This window comes from Leptonychotes weddellii, chromosome 8, assembly GCF_054177405.1.
Source record: "Leptonychotes weddellii isolate Sample4059 chromosome 8, ASM5417740v2, whole genome shotgun sequence".
NCBI classification, from domain to species: Eukaryota; Metazoa; Chordata; class Mammalia; order Carnivora; family Phocidae; genus Leptonychotes; species Leptonychotes weddellii.
The window spans coordinates 123,284,648-123,301,957 of NC_138376.1; the positions used below are offsets into that span (position 1 = coordinate 123,284,648).

Here is a 17,310-nt window from a genome sequence, read left to right on the forward strand (position 1 = left end):
TTTTTTTAAAAGATTTTATTTATTTATTTGAGAGAGCGAGAATGAGAGACAGAGAGCATGAGAAGGAGGAGGGTCAGAGGGAGAAGCAGACTCCCCGCCGAGCAGGGAGCCTGATGCGGACTCGATCCAGGGACTCCAGGATCATGACCTGAGCCGAAGGCAGTCGCTCATCCAACTGAGCCACCCAGGCGCCCCTTTATTTATTTATTTGACAGAGAGAGAGAGACAGCGAGAGAGGAAACACAAGCAGGGGGAGTGGGAGAGGAAGAAGCGGGCTTCCTGCCGAGCAGGGAGCCTGATGTGGGGCTTGATCCCAGGACCCTGGGATCATTACCTGAGCCGAAGGCAGATGCTTAATGACTGAGCCACCCAGGCGCCCCTAAATAAATAAAATCTTAAAAAAAAAAAAAAGTACACAGAAGCTTTGGACTCCCACTTGGCTCTGATAGAGGTGGGGGCTGGGACGTGTTTTCACAAGCCCTCTAGGTGAGTGTGGTGCACACTGTGGAGTGAGGGCCACCACGCTAGCCTCACGGGCTGGACCCCTTCCTGCTGTATGGACCAGTGCCCCTGCTGGCCTCGGGGTCTGATGTTTGGGGACTGTGGGGAAGCTGCTGGGGGCAGAGGATGGGTGAGTGGAAGGCCAGTGAGCACACAGGCCTGCCCTTTCAGGCCATGAGGATGAGGATCGCGACTATCTATCTCTGTAAAGCTGGGAGGTCCGTGAAGTGGGGTGTCAAGTTGCTCAGTAGGGCTGTGTGCTGAGTGATAGTGGATGTTCTGCTGGAAAATGAGAGTGTCCTGTTAGCTGAGACCAGGCCGAGGGAAGTGGTCACTGGACAGCAGTGGTCATGGACTCCTTTATGCCAACAAAGAGCAGGGACTTGCTCAGAGTAATTGATAATTGTTAGGTGTTAATGAAGAGTAGCGCTATCAGTTTATGGTGCAGAAAAAAGGGTCTGGATTAGACCACCTCATAGCTGAGAAGGTTTTCAGTGTAAAGAGTCTTTGACAATAGTGCGTTCTGCTTATGTCTGGTTCTTTAAGACACATTTTTTTTAGTGCCCCCTGTGTGCAAGGCATCACGGTAAGCTCTGTGGTGCGACCATGGCTCTGGGGGGGGGGGGTGGCCCACCCATGTAGGGAGTCTGATAAATGAGGGAGTTCATTTTTATCGCAGTCACAGACACATCTAGCAATTAATGGGTGCTTACTGTATGCCAGTACAGCTTTCTATGCTTTATGTGGATTCTGTTACAAAACTCGATATGCTATATATATTTCACCGAGGAGGAAACTGAGCTTCAGTGAAGGTTCTCTAAGTCACCCAGCGTGAGAGTCCTAGACTCAGATTCAGACCCTGACTTTAGTGCCTGTGGAAGCCCAGTGCGGAAGCAACCATGTTCAACTAGCGTTGGATTGTAGATGGGCACAGCATCATGTTGATCTTTTGATTTTTTTGATTTTTTTTCTTTGTGAAAAGAACAGATTCTGATTCTGTATAATTTCAGAATTTTTGCCAATTTGTGTTAACTGGCAGTACAGATCAGGAGAGATGCTCTAATCCTGTCTGGCCTTCCGGAGTCTGCTATACTCCAGGTGGTAATTGTTGCACCCAGCTGACCTGCCAAGTAGACAGTGTGTAATTAACCACTGTGGGTCTTCTCTGATTGGCCAGTTCTGAGTAATCTACCTGATTCCGTTGCACTAGCAACGGAGGAGGGAATGTGCCCTGCCAAGTTTAAAATACACTCTGCAGTGGCTGATGTGAACGTGATTACGCATGGCAATTGTGACTTCCTGTTTACAAGATAAAAAGACTTGCAGAGATTTATCAGAGAAATTTCACAGGGCTTCTGTGAAGCTGTCACATAAGGCTTAGAGAAAGCACTGGAATAATTTCATAGCAAGTGCCTTTGAACCATATGGATAGTTTTTTTTTTTTCTTAATGTGTGCATCAGCTTAAAAGAGGATTACCAGATGATCTATAAAGATCTATGGAAGATGTTTGATGGTATGTGTCCCAGAATATTAAAGAAAGGAAAATTTCAAAATGCTTGAAAAAAAAATTACGGTTGGCTTTTCTAAAACCAAGGTTTGAAAGATGGGGGGCTGGGTTGAGGGGGTTGTTTTCACCTTACTCTGTGGTTTTCAGAGTCAGTGACTTCTGTGTGTGGCAGGAGGAGTTCTCGGGGCAGTCTTTGGCAAGAGGCCTTCTCTTACTCGTTTGCTACCGGCTGTGTGTACTGTCTGGTCTGTTTAAACGCGTGCGCACCCACACACCACACACACGCACGCGTGTGCACTTCATGCCTACTGTGCCAGGCATTATGCTCCCCTGAGGAGGGGTCTGTCCAGCTCAGAACCTTGCTTCACATTCCTTGGCAGAAGAGGTTAGGTGGTTGGCGGGATGGCAGGTGGGGGGAGGGGAGAGCGGAACTGGAAGGTGTCTCGCGAAATGAGAATGGAACCCAGCCCACAGTGCTTGAATTCAGGTCCTCACTTGGCACTTAGTAGCTTTGTGGCCTTGGGTCAGCGACGTCACCTCTTTGAACCTCTTGGGGATTATGACATGTATCCTGCTTAACCCTGAAGCTCTTGTAAGGACAATTAAAATAAACTGTGTGAGGGCTTGTGGTAAACTGTGAAGTTCTGTGTAAAGTAGGCAGCGTGGTTGGTGGCTGGGGCCAGCCTCAGCCTCAGCCCTGTTCCCCGTTCCCCCTGAGTCCCTTGCTCAGCAGGCCTGGCCTCATTCTCCAGCCCTGGTGTGGGGTGGCTACACAGCAGGTGGGGGCCTGGGGTGAAAGCCCGTACAGTTTGAGGGGGGCAGTGTGGCTGGCTGATGCCTAGACAGAGCCATGGGCTGGGCAGCTGAAGCAATAAACTTCTGCCGTCTGAGACCGAACTCCATGTCCTTGAAAGCTTAGTGTTTCCTGCTCCTCAGGGACCCTGTCACTGTTCCAATGGTCTTTTTCCTTCTTACAGTTTTGTCAGCACTTTACTGTTGAGTGTCAGGGGTTATTTGTTTGGAGCAGAGACCCGCCACATTCCCAAAGCCTGGCAGGGACAGTGCGCCCTCCAGGAGCACTTTGCCCTGTAGTGTGCGTGGCCGGAAGTGTCCCAGGACTGGAACAGAGCCACAGGGCAGAGAATACCATGTCTGTTCAATAATTGATTTTTTATCTGACTCCTGTGAGACCCATGTGTGTGTTTTCAGTACATTTGCCCATTTTGTTGGAGGTCATCCCAGAACTCCCACGCTGGTGTGTTGCTTTCTGCAGTGGTGGGAGCATTGCCATAGGCCACAAAGGGATACAGAACAAGTGCCGGGGTGGGGGGGGGGGTAACACTGAGGACAGTCAAGTTGATAATAGCACCATGGACATCTGTCCTGTTTACTGCTGCCCCTCAGGAAATAGACTGTGGCGGCCATGGTTGGGTGGCAGCCCTGTCATTTCTGCCCCCAAAACAAGCAGTGCAAATGGCCTGTGGCAGCTTGAGCAGGTGTCATTTTCAGCCCCACATCACTGAGAAGTTCCCTTGAGGAGGTATGAGCTTTTTATAGAAATAAAGTAAGCATCATATGTTGTTGGCAGAGATCATTTTCATCTTATGAACTTTTAAAAAACACAGTACCGACCCTTGCCCAAAGCTGGGCACCCCATAAAATCAAACCCCAGCCTCAGGTGGTTCACCCTCAGAGAGTCTATGTCATCACTCACGGGACGGTCTTCTGTTAAAACTGACTTTTGTGCGTGTGGTGACGGTTTGTGTTGGAGGCAAACAGAGGGAAACATGACTTAGAGGCTGTGAAGACAGAATGAAGCAAAGGGTTTTTGCTTCCTGTGAAATTCTCTCTCCACGTCTATGCCCCTGCTTGTGGCTCATGTCAAGTCTATTTCATGACTTTGTACAAAGCTGAAAATGATGTGAACGCTATTCCTGAGCAAGTCAACTTGGTTATGTGTTTTGTTCTGATGAATGTCCTCTGCAAATCTGCTAACTTTAAAAACAAACCAAAACATCATTGTTGATAAATGAGACTGAACATGCTGCTCATTATTCAGATTTTGCTTTTCCTACGTGGTTTTTATGAGACATTGCCTCCGCTATTTACAAAAAGTCTTCTCACTCAGACCCCACACAAGGTCTATTCATCAGTGACCCATGCTGATAAAGGGAATTCGTGTCCACCTTTGTGACACAGTCACCTGTGGATAACTCAAGCCTTAATAAGTTTTGGCAGCCTGGATCTTTCTAGAAACATGGAGCATCACATTGGGAACTCATAAGAATAACCAAGTCATAGGATTAATATAGGAACTCATACAGTTACTGAATGCTGTGCCATTAATGAGTTGGCTGTCAGTATTGAACACGTTTGGCAAATTATTTTCTTTTGAACTATATAAATGAGCATATTTATCATTTGCATAATCACTTAGTGGTCCCTAATTTTTATAGAAGCTAGTCCTTGAAATTGAGAGCCTACCTCTTAACTTGGAACAAAACTGAGATCAGTTTAGTATAACCCTAGGGAACGTGGTTACGCTCATTACACCAGGCTGTAAGGGCAAGTTTCATGTGGTTAGTCCTTTGGCTGCATTATTGGGTCAAAACCGAAAAATCTTAATAATGACTGTTTTGCATATCGGGGAAAATATTTACTGAACCATAACATGGTATTCTCTTAGAAGCCTTTAGGAATGGGGGTGCCCAGTAACTTGAGCAGGTTATCTCCAGGTAATGTACAAAAGGATATTCCTTTTGATTAGATTCAAGGCATGGGAGCCATGTGTCTGGCTTTTCAGAATAACCATCTCCAACGGCTCTTGATTTATTGTGTTATTGAAGTTTACACTAACTCATGACATTGGATTTTGTTTCTATGTCTTCACTTAGCTGGGAATTTTCCAGTCTAAAAAATTAGTCACTGTAGATGATTGAAGAACAATGCTTGGAAGTACCCGGCTTCTGTAAGCAGAGAGACGCTTATTAGCCGGACCATATCCCTGATGCGGGCCAGAGTGCGGCTGGTGCCAGCAATGGGCTGTGTGGTCATCATCGCCGCCCAACTTAAGAAGGCAAAATAGACGAGGAAGAATGTTGTAAAACATCCAAGACTTCCGGATGGCAGGCTCACAATGGGGTGTTTTCACTTTAAGTTCTGGAGACCTCTGTCTGAAATGCGGGGAGGAATGGGGGCATCGAGTGTCGATACCCTTGGGGGAAAAGTGTTCCTACTAGAGTTGATTTACCAAAAATGGATGTTTTGAGCCCAGCTGCTAATTGTTGCCGCTCCGTCTTTGGACAGACTTTCTAGACTCAGCGGTTCATGCTAACGGATATACTGTGTAATAATTTCTGTGTCATGTCCTCTTTAAGAAAAGGAAGTGCCAAACAAGCCCTTGCGTGTCCGAGTCCGATCCTCAGACGACCGGCTCTCCGTTGCGTGGAAGGCACCGCGCCTGTCGGGAGCCAAGAGTCCACGCAGATCGCGGGGTTTTCTTCTGGGCTACGGGGAAAGTGGCCGGAAGATGAATTATGTCCCACTGACAAGAGATGAGCGGACGCACGAAATTAAAAAGCTGGGTGAGTTCAGTGTTAAATGGTGTCGGATGTGTTGATGACCTTTGCCATCATGTCAACGTTTAGAAGCTTGTTTGTGACCGAAAATTATATTTGACGTGTAGTGTTCATTTTCCGGGTGTGATGATTATTCACAACTGTGTTCTTGGCTCTATCTGATAGCACCAGTTCCTTGAGCTGGGCCATTTCCCTGGACATGGAGAAGCTGATGCTTTTCTCATCTTGTCTCTGCTTTCGCCGTTTTGTTCTTTTAAGTTTTGTCTTAGCTCCCAGGACACTGGACCTTGGGTCCTTTCAAGATGAAATGTGGTGGCCGCTGATGGAGCCTGCACGCCAGGCCTGCCTTCCTCCTTCTTTGCAAACCCTTGTTGTGCGAAGGAAGCTTTGGCCATGGGACGCAGACAGGACATCGGCTGGAACGTGGAGAGATTATGCACAGGGTTCCAGCGTGGGTTGAGGTGCTGCAAAGTCCTGCTTTTCTCCCCCTCTCCTCACGCCCCCCCGTTGACCTGATGAGTTTGGCGGGAGGTGCTGGGAAAGCGTGGGTTGCCCCTTTGTGTGTCCTCCTCTTGCAGCTAAGCCAGGCTGAAGAGAGCGCACAATCTGCTCAGCTCCTCTGGGCATAGGTAACGTAGGGCCCAGGGCTGCCGGGCAGTAGAACCTGGTAATTCTGGGGCTCATACTAGAAAGCACGCTTGCCCTGTGATCTCCAGCGTAGCTGGTACCAGCAATAAATACGCTGGCCCCACTGCTTATTCTTCAGTCGCTTCCTAATTGGATCAGTACTCGGGTGAGGAAGGGGGGGTGATTTATTGGGCCCTCCCAGAAGACTCCAGTGGGACCTGGTGATCTCTTCACTTGCTAACAAAAGCCAGGCCTCGTTCAGCTTCCAGCATCGGAGAGATGGGCTGGAGGTGGGAAAGAGGACCGGATCTGGGCAAAGGAGCCCAGAAGGGCACAGAGCTGAAGGTCTGTGCTGTGAACAGAGTCACCGGTGAGAAGGCAGTTAAGTCTTCTGTCAGACACGGTGAGGGACAGGCAAGTGGTGGGAAATGAGACTGGCGAGACAAAACAAAGAAATGGGAGAAAGAAGGGAGAGGAGAAGCCAGAGTGAGGGTTCCAGGCTCGCAGCAGCGATGACCAGCGGTTTGGGGCCCAGGAAGCAGCCCGGTGAGAAAGGTGGTGATGGAAATGGGGCTGCCCTATGGGAATAAGGTCTACTGGCCCCACGAGCCTCCAGTGCTCTGGGAACACAGTCCCCTCTGCTCAAGGTGTGACCACAGATTCTGGAATTTGGACAAGCAGCTCTGAGTTCCTCGGGACTCCCAAGGCTGGCCCCCTGCGCCATGGCACGCACTGCTCGGGGCCACTTTGATCTGGTTGGAGACACTAGCGGAAGGCCAGCCTGGATTCTCTTCCTGAAATAGCCCGCAAGTCACCATCCTATTCACTGCTGTCTGTTCAGCCACCTGCTGAAGACCCTTGGACAAGTCTGATGGGTGTTCTGCTGGGCAGAGCATCCAAATCATCTCAAAATGCAGACTCCAGACTTCCCAGGCAAAAAGACCAGCTACTTCTCAGCTCCAGGGCCACCGGACACCACATGGGATCGAAGAAGGCACTGGAGACATGCGAGCTGCATGTGCTTTGTGAGGCTTCAGTATTCGCGGCGAGACCTAGAGCCAGAGGCCCCGGCATCTGGAGACTCTGGTCATTCATTCCCAAGCTATCCCTTGCTTTGAATAGTTGTACTGTGCGGGGGGAAATGGGCCAAATTCTACCCAGAATACCAGCAGCAGAGGAGAGTCACTCCTTCTGCATTCCTGAGACTGAGGGGAGCGTGTTTCCAGCAGGAAGTTGTCATTGTTCCGAGTCTTTGGTAGACACCATGCAGAACCAGTCCGTTCTAAACCCCGTTTAGTGCGGACAGGTTTCTCATCTGACTGGTTCTGCTGTCTCTTCATTTCCTCAGTAGTGACCCCTGGCTCATCTGAGGGCAACAGAAGGATTTGTTTGCTTCTTGAACTTGAGCCAGTGTGGGAACCGAGGTCAGAGCTGGGCTCCGGTCCCAGCCTGATGAACAGTGCCTCCCATGCTTCCATGACAACATGTTGGCTTTTGAGTTTTCATCAAACAAAAAAGTGTTGGACTTGCCACTGCCAATGCTCTACAAGGCTGCCTTGAGGACGGAGAGGGCTCCCCGGATGCTTGCTCCATCATGGTGGGGAGGATGCAGTGAATCCCGGGGCGGGCGTCACAGTGGGCCTGCTGTGTCATGGCAGGCCAGTGTCCTCATTTTATCCTACATAGGATTTTACTTCCGTTTATGACCGAGATGCCATCGAGGGCATGGTACCCGCAGAGGGTGGCCAAGGAAACTTGGAGAGAGGTGGGCCCGAGGTCCTGTCAGCAAAACTCCCACCCTCCCAGCCATTCCCGAAGCGCATATGATTGGACGTCTTCTATGTCAGGCTCCCCAGGGGGCGCTGGGGCCCCAGCAGCCCTCCACAGAGACAGACCAGGGACGGAGTGTCGTGAAAGCAGAGACCTTAGAGCAGGCCCGGGAGGCCGGAAGTGCCGGGGTGGGAGCCCCGGGCTGAGTCCCATCCAGGGGAGCACGGGCAGCCATGGGAGACAGAGGCCAGAGGACATAGGAAGCACAGGGGCTCACATGGGAGCGGGACAGTAATAAGGAAGGAGTGCATGAGTTTGGGGGCCTTCAGGAAGTCAGGATGGACAGTCCCAAGTCCAGAGTTTCTACCGAGTCACACACTTGAGGTCGGGGAAGTGAGCCGATACGCTGGCTCTGATGAGGGGCCGTGGTGCCTGGGGGCACTGTGACGCTGAGGTCATTTCAGAAGTTTTATTTCCAGAGTACTAATGATCAGGGGCACAGAATGGAGCGTGTTATCATACCAGGGGGTCTTCATTATTTCTGTGAAAAAGAGATGGTTGCTCCATAGCCGGCACTTGGCTCTGCGCCCTGCTCTCTCCTCACCTGCTGCAGTAAATCCTGGGTGTCACACTGGCCCTGACACCTCGTCCAGGACCATGGGTGGGTCATCTCATCCCCCTGAACCTGGTTTCTCGTCTGTGAAAAGGAGACCGTGAGAGTAGCTTCCTCGTGGGCTTCTGTCGGGACTAAATGAGGAGCTGATGTGACACACTCAACACAGCAGAGACCAGACCCAGACACGTGGGCGGTTCTGGTTTCTTCTTCCTTCGTGGTAATCTCGGGCCAGGTTGAGTGTGGAGAGCTCGCAAGTCAAGAATCTGGGTGTTAACAACAACCTAGGAACTTTAAGAAATACATCACAAGTATGTAAAAATGTCAATTGTGGAAATTATTAATTTTGGGGGGCTCTTGATAAATGATGGGGCACTGCTTTTTCAGTTTCTTTATATGTGGTCCTGGGTTGCGAGGTTGGATGGCAGAGTTTTTCTTTGTTGACCTTTGGCTGCTTCCTTTGTCAATAGCACCAAGAAATTGACCGTCTTCAGGGACTCCTCTTTTTGGAAGCTTAGTTTTATGCTCTATGAATCCCGATGTTACAAACTTGATTTTTCCCTTTTATAAAACATACATTTCAAAATTCAGTGGTAGCATGTCAGAGCCTTAGCCTAAATAATAATTTACTCATCACAGCATGAGTTTCACCTGCCCTATATGTGTGTGTGTGTGTGTGTGTGTGTGTGTTTGTGTGTAGAGAGAGAGAGAGAGAGAGAGGCTGTTCAAAGGTTGTCAGATATTATCCCCTTCTCCTGAAATGTGACTGGCCTACAGCAGTTTATAAGTTTCTCTGGGTGAAGTTTCTGAACACTGGTCTCCTTTTATGTTTAACTGACATGCTGTTTGTAAAAACAAAAGGTTTATTTTCCCATTACTGTGAAAGTTTGCAATGCCTGAAGGAAGACCTACAGTGTTACAAGTTCTCATTAGGATCTCTGTCACCTCTACTAACTTGCTTAAGTATTACCTGATGCTGTAGTTACCTGATGGTGTATTACCTGATGGTGTATGATTAGAAATATATCATATTGGGGAGCCTGGGTGGCTCAGCCCTTTAAGCGTCTCACTCTTGATTTGGGCTCACCCGATCTCAGAGTGGTGAGATTGAGCCCCAGTCAGGCTCCACGCTGAGCACGGAGCCTGCTTAAGGTTCTCTCTCTCCCTCTCCATCTGCTCCCTGCCCTCTCCGTGCTTGCTCTACCTCAAAAAAATTTTTAAAAATAGAGAAATATATCATATTGCCTCATTTTTTTCTTGAACTAATTAAGGCTGCTGCTGGAAGCCCAGTCAATAGAGCCTGGAGTTAGGCATTAGTGACTCTGGATTCAGAGAAGATTATGCGTCCTTCTTAGGGGCATGACTGTGGGCAAATCAATCAATTTTCTCATGGCTTTATGTCCTTACTTATAAAATAAGAAGGTCAACTTGGAATTTAATCAAGGTTTCATTGGGATCCCAGATTTTATGATTCCATGGTACTCCAGAGTTACAAGTTTTATTTCATCATTGTAATTTTTTTCCAAATAAAGTTTTCAAGTTTAGATTCGGTTGGCTACTACTGGACCCAATGTACAATTTGGAGTGTGGGGTAGAGGGAACTAACGGAAAGAACAATCCAGAAATAAAAGATATATTTAAACTCTTACATTTGCTCTTAGCAAATCTTTGGAGGCTCAGTTCTGAGGATTTCAGTTTCCGAGGGCCCAGCATCCTCTCTGGACTGATAACCTGGTGCACTCACTGTTCTTGTCTTGCTCCCTTCTTTTGGATGACAGATAAAAAAACAGACTGACCCCTCTTCTCTATTTGGAGGTAAAAAGAAATTGGGGGAATTCTGTGGGTAAATATACTGTTCTTTTTTTTTTTTATTTTTTAAAGATTTTTTTTTATTTATTTATTTGAGAGAGAGAGAATGAGAGACAGAGAGCATGAGAGGGAGGAGGGTCAGAGGGAGAAGCAGACTCCCCGCCGAGCAGGGAGCCCGATGCGGGACTCGATCCCGGAACTCCAGGATCATGACCTGAGCCGAAGGCAGTCGCCCAACCAGCTGAGCCACCCAGGCGCCCTCTTTTTTTTTTTTTTTTAAAACATTGTTCATCTTTCTTCGATGTTGAGGAAATAGAAACCCATTTCTCAAGAATTATGGGTAATATCATTCCATATTTTCTCACATAATAATGTTCTTCTTAGGCCTAGTTTCTAATGTTCTTGGTCTCATCTTTAATTGTCCTGAAGCAGTTGGAATGCCCCAGAAAGACGAGATGGGAAGGGAGTGGAGGGGAGGGGGATGCGGACAAAGAGGGTGTGCGTTCCGGAAGGCCAAACGCAGAGCCTCATCCCTTGCCGGTTGGTTCACAGCCTCGGAATCGGTGTACGTGGTCTCCCTGCGGTCCATGAACTCACAGGGGCAGAGTCAGCCTGTCTACAGGGCTGCCCTAACGAAACGGAAGATTTCAGGTATGTTTCCAAGGACGCACCTGCTCATATCATGGTCTGTGTGGATGCAGGGTTGTTTCCAAATGATGCTGCGTGAGTGGCGAATTACATGGATTTCACTGAGTATGAAGGAAACCACAGGACCGGCTTGGTCACATTTCGGACACGAGCTTATTTCTTTTATACTCAGAGATGAGAGTGTTCTTCCAATGAAGTATATTTCTCTGTGTATTTTGAATGGCTTCCCCGTGCAGCGGATGTACTGCATAGGAGCAGCCAAGCATTTGCTCCATTTAAAGCCACAGTCTAACCCACATATCACTTGCCCTTTGTGGCAGCCCGGGAACAGAGAGAAATAAGAGTAGGTGTGGAGGGGACAGGGTGCAAGATCGCACTCATACTTCATTTTAGCCAAAATCACCTCAACCTAACATTGAGAAGAGTGAGAAAAATGTAGCAGAGGCTTGCTCATAACCTGATCATTGGTCATTTACTAAGGGATGCTTTTTCCCTACATCCTTTCACAGATTTTTTTATATTACATATTAATAAATTACACATACCTATTCTGGGTCCTGCACCTTAATTTAAAGAGGCAGCCTGCAGCATGGTTATTTTCATGAATTCACAATTTATTTGTGATTATAGTTTAATATTACAGAGCAGATATTAAATTATTATGTGTATTTCTATATTATCATTTTACATTTATGATTATAGTTGCTTACGTTGTGTGACAGAAGTCTCAAATATATGATGTTGCATTTTTATTTTTCGTTATTTACTGCTATAGAAAAAGTGCCTGCATTGCTTTTCTACCAGGCTATTTCCACCTTCCCTTACTTGTAACAAAAGTCACATCCTTTTGAAACATGGTCCCTGAAAGGTGAAAATAAAAAAAACAAACAAAACCCCCAAGATACTAAAAGCAAAATTGAAGCCTGTAGGTCTTTGTTTTGGGGAGATCGAACAGAAACTATAGGCTTTGTGAGTATGATGTATTCTCTTGGAAATTGGCAAACTGAATTCTATTTTATGTCTGAATGTAACTTTTAATGTGTCTTGGAACCACATTTTCTAAAATGGGAGGACACTGAACCCAATGTGATTTGTACATTTCTTTGAATTTCATTTCATGCCATGATCGCTAAGGAAATGCTCTGGCTTGACCTTTTCTCCCCCAAAACTTTTGCTTCCTGCAAATCTTGTTGTATTTCCCAGAAACTTACAGTATGTGTTAAGAAAACACTGAGTTACTTGGAGTATCTTGGACCAAGGCAAAGCATCCCTTTTGCACTGTTCTTTATGTCAGCTGGATTGGGCAACTTTACAAGTGAATGGCCCATTTCTTAGACTGTGGATAAGAAGAACAGGAATGGAGAGTTTGGTTTTTTTACATTGACCAAGCAAACAATTGCTTAGCTTTCTATTCATTTCATTTTATCGACATCAAGTGTAAGCAATTTAAAAATTATACAGCATGAATAATGAACTCTAGAGGCCAGAGGAACTCAGGACAGATCCTACTGTAGAGATAGCCTTTAATGTGTCCCACTGTCATTTCAGAAGAGGATGAACTAGACGTGCCTGAAGACATCAATGTCCGGGTCATGTCATCCCAATCCGTGCTTGTAGCCTGGGTGGATCCTGTTTTGGAAAAACAGAAGAAAGTTGTTGCATCAAGGTACTTTCCATTATTTCTTTGTTTTCTGGCCCTGCAGAGACATGTGTTTATTTGAATGACCATATCTTCTGACATATCTGAATGCTGACCTCTTCTGTAGCTGAATGGTAGACTATTCTATGACAATCTAGCTGGTCTCAGGTGCGGTCACACATTTTCCGCAGATCGGATATGACAGGGCCTCGTGTGTAACGCACACAGCAGGACCTCACCTCTCACTTGCTCAGAGTTTTATCTTGTGTCTGGAAATTCCCTAGATTCCGTTTCTTTCTTTGCCCCATTTGTGTTTTGCTTTGTCTCACTATGATCTATTTGTGTGCAGAGGATGTGGCCCCATCTTAGAAGGAATCTTACCTTTCCTCCTGTTATCCAGGAAGGGTGACAGTAGGAACGATTTTTATGTAGAGAAGGGGACATTTGTTGAATGCCTTGCACACCGTAGTTCTTTATTCTTCAAACACTGAATTGTTTTATGTCTAGCTCATTTGTGCATGGCAGAAGGCACTGTTTTGTCTCGTAAGCCATGATGTTATGCTGTTCAGATTTTTATACTCATTTGCAATAGCAGTAGAAGATAAACCAGTCATAGGTTAAAATAATTTTTGTGTTTAAAAAAGCCAGCGGTGAATACCATTCCTTGTTAGTGGTAGATTAATATAACCATCAAAATTTTATGTGTTAAACTACTGAATTGTTTATATTACCAAGAGGAAGCCAAAGATTTGGTGGCCACTATTAGCTTTTGAACCTTTCTACAACCAGGAAAAGTGAACATCCTTTAAAAAAAAGAATGGAATATAATGCTAAGATTATATATGTATTTTATGTATATATTTTTATTATATATATTTATTCTTTATATATGTATGTACACACACACACACACACACACACCATTATTTGTATTAGATATAGTTTCTGTTACTGTCTGTTAGTAAAGAAAAAGAAAAGACATCTGCTTTGTTTGAAAGACCTGAGAAAGCTCATAGTGATTCTCTTCCTAGCCATTTTGTTCCTGATTACCACTGAACTTTGATTTCCAATATCTTGATGAAAATGAAAAAGGGCCCGGGTTTTCTTAGCAGGACTCTTGTATTAATTGGTGGGCTGTGTCTGCAACTGAAGTCTTATCTTGATTTATTAAATATCGCCTTGTTAATGCTTCACATGCTTTATACTGCCAAGTGGCTGCAAAGAAAATTTCTTGGCAAAGGAACACAATAAATGGTATTTGCAACTCTTAGAGTGTGGAGGATGTCTTCTGTCTGGGATTGTTATTACCATGTTTGTTCACAATGTTTCTCTCCCTGATAATCACACAGTAGGGTTCCTTTTGTAAGCTCTTCTATCCTGCTCTGCTTATTACACAGTTTTGCTCCTTCTCATGGTAATAATTCTACTCAAAACCACATGTTGGCTTTCCTCCTGAACCTATAGAAAACATGCCTGCTTTGGCATGAAGTGGAACTTCTTGTCTTTTCTGGAGAGTCAAGATGCCTTGGGCCAGTTTCAGTTCTTAATATTGCTTTTTCCACACCACATACATGCACACACATACACACACACCCCTCAGAAGGCACCTGCCTGGTCAAACCTGTCCCCCTCCTGTACCTTCCCTTCTTAATCTCTGCTTGATCTCGTGAGCAGTAAGACACTAAGCTCCATCTTTCCTGACTGACTTTAGACACCTTTCCTGGAACATAAGAGTAAATTCTTTGACTTAATAACATAGTCAAAAATGTAGATTTTTCTCCTCTTTAATTTCTCTCCTTATCTCCAAAAGTCATTACTTATGGGGAAGGAAAAATAGCAAGGAACCTAGCGTTCAGTTGCAGAGAATTGGTCAACTGGGTGCATTGTTGCCTTGCATTTTCTTATAGACAGTACACTGTGCGCTATCGAGAAAAGGGGGAATTGGCAAGGTGGGATCACAAGCAGACCTCCAACAGACGCGTGTTGGTCGAGAACCTGATTCCAGACACCATGTATGAATTCGCAGTCCGTATTTCACAGGGTGAAAGAGATGGCAAATGGAGTACATCTGTCTTCCAGAGAACACCAGAATCTGGTCTGTATTTAAAATGGCCTTCGGATCTTCTATTTGGGAATTGCCCTGAAAATAAGATTTAAAGATAGTTTAAGAAGCCAATGGTGATAAAGGGCAGCAGAAGCATTTTTTAAAGTAACATTAACCCTAAATCTGGGAAGTGTTTCTATGTACGAACGCAAAGAAGCTCAGGCACTGTAGGCTTAGGTCCATGTTTATCCTCCACTGGCCATCTTCATTAGCATGTTATTCTGACATGTAGAGTACATTACATCCCAGGATGGAGCATAATCATAAATCACCACTGGATGTGTGCATGCCCCTGGGTAATGCATGGCTCTGGAGGTTAGGGGAGACTCTTTTTCCCTAAGGCTGGGCTTGTGTTTGATTCTGGGGGAGAATTGTGCTCTGTACAATTATTGTCTTTTAAACGATGTCTTTAAAAGCTTTATTAAAAAGAAGTTCCACCTGGATTTTAATCTTTTTTACATATTTCAAAATTCAGCAATGAAAGAAATTCTGAATTTCTAAAGGCATTTCCCTGGATATGTCTAAACTCACTACATGAGTCAGTAGCACTGACATAAATCACTATATTGCACAAAGAGTAATGAGAGTGTAGAATTTTCTGTCATGTATAATAAAAATGAACATTGTAGTGTTTCAGTGAAAAATCTATCTGTAGGGACCATATGTCACTTACTTTTAAAATATCCACAAGGGCATTTTTAAACCTTGGGTCCTTGTCCTTTTGTAGCTCCTACAACAGCTCCTGAAAACTTAAACGTCTGGCCAGTCAACGGCAAACCTACAGTTGTCACTGTAGCTTGGGACGCACTGCCCGAGACCGAGGGGAAAGTGAAAGGTAGGAACCTCATTATTTAAGGTATCAGGTGCACACAGGAGTGACATACCCCAAACAGAGACGTGTACATTGACTCTGATAAACACCAGTTCTAATAGCAGGCTTGGTGACTGGAAGAGCAATAGGGAAGCAACATATGTATATGGGGCGCTAACCCAACGGACAAGGGTATTTCATGTAGGGTTCTCATTGTCAGTAAGATCCAGGTGCTCATGAAGATGACTTTTCATCTTCCCTATCCACAACGATTCCGATGCTGCTATCAGGAAGGGTGTTTTTAATTGTATGGGTGTGACATCATAACCTTTAGCCATACAAGTGACAGCCTTGTGTTTCATGCTATGGATCTTCTCATTGTACCAATAAGATCATGGAATGTGGGAGTAAGTAGGAACTCTGTGGGACCACAAATGTCTTGAATAAGACCAGATATTTAATGGGTTTGAAAACCAAGTAATAAAAATTAAATGAAAATGGATTTTTTCCTATTTATCAGCCTTTTTAATTAATTATTTTTTTGGTTGAGGAAAAAATATGACCTTAAAATAGAAAAAAAAAAAACCAGAGATGAAACGGAATTAAAATAGGATAAAATATTCACAGCTAGTTAAATTTAAAAATAATCTGTTGAGGATATTAAATAAAAACACAAATTACTTCTTTTTTTGTGTAAAAACATTCAGGAACTTTCAGAAGTCTTTTCAGAGACATTTAAGAAGGCTGTAGGGTGGTTTTCCCCTGACATTGCCTATACATAGATACCCTAAGGGTACGTTTTATTATTACTTGATTTTGGAAGACAGCTTAAGTCTATGTCCAGAAACTATGAAAGGTCTGTGTAAGCGTAAAGAAATTGAGAAAATTATCACTAACCTCCTTTGAGAATTTCTTAATTGAAAAAACTGAAAGGTTCTCTTGTATTTGACTGTTAAGTTATCTTTGAGGACCTGTAAGGATATCTTTCCATGGAACAATGGAAGTTAGAAGGCAGATGTGGGGTAGTAGTTTCCAAACTTAATGCTTTTTCATCTGCTTGCAGATTTTAAAGAATATATTGTATTATTCTTGCTCATTTTTTCCCCAGTGGAATAAATCAGAAACAAATGAAGAGAAGAAATATTTAGTTGCCCTTTAAGTCATCCTTTTTTATGACAGTTTGTTGTGATGCTGGCAAAGATTCTGAAAATTGCATAAAGACATTTTTGGCTGATGACTTTTGTTAGTTATAAAAAAGCAATTGTTGCTCCTTTCATGACTTTATTATCATGCTACTTATTTGCTTTCTTTCCCTCTCCCACATCTTAGTTTATATTTATAGCTCTTTGGCGAATAAACCTCCCTGGTAGTCAATGAAATATTTTCAGAAATAATAATAGCTACTGAGTTTTTGGGTCCAAAAGAACTCATGTATCTTAACCCTACTTAGGCAGTTTACATAAAGCAGTGGTGGTGGGACTTAAAATTCATAATTACACTGGGGAATTTATATGTATGACAAATATAAAAGATAAAAGAAGAATATAGTTCAACATGGTTGCATTTTTTTCCAGATGAATTGAATTCATAAAAAAATCTGTATTACCAGATTTCATAGACAGTGGGTTCTTTTAATTCTTACTTTTGACCAACACAAATGACTAGTTTGTTCATTTCCAAAAAGAAAAGAATGTGGGTTTTT

The 17,310-nt window shown here is 44.6% G+C and overlaps 1 protein-coding gene across 1 annotated transcript in view; it reads left to right on the forward strand.

Annotated features, from left to right (window-relative positions):
• Positions 1-17,310, forward strand: part of FNDC1 (fibronectin type III domain containing 1) — a 103,131-nt gene that overhangs the window by 39,485 nt on the left and 46,336 nt on the right. The window contains exons 5-9 of the mRNA XM_081829254.1: positions 5,387-5,593; positions 10,959-11,057; positions 12,603-12,720; positions 14,601-14,788; positions 15,525-15,632. Of these exons, the coding sequence (XP_081685380.1) occupies positions 5,387-5,593; positions 10,959-11,057; positions 12,603-12,720; positions 14,601-14,788; positions 15,525-15,632 (720 nt within the window). The remainder of the gene's footprint in view (positions 1-5,386; positions 5,594-10,958; positions 11,058-12,602; positions 12,721-14,600; positions 14,789-15,524; positions 15,633-17,310) is intronic.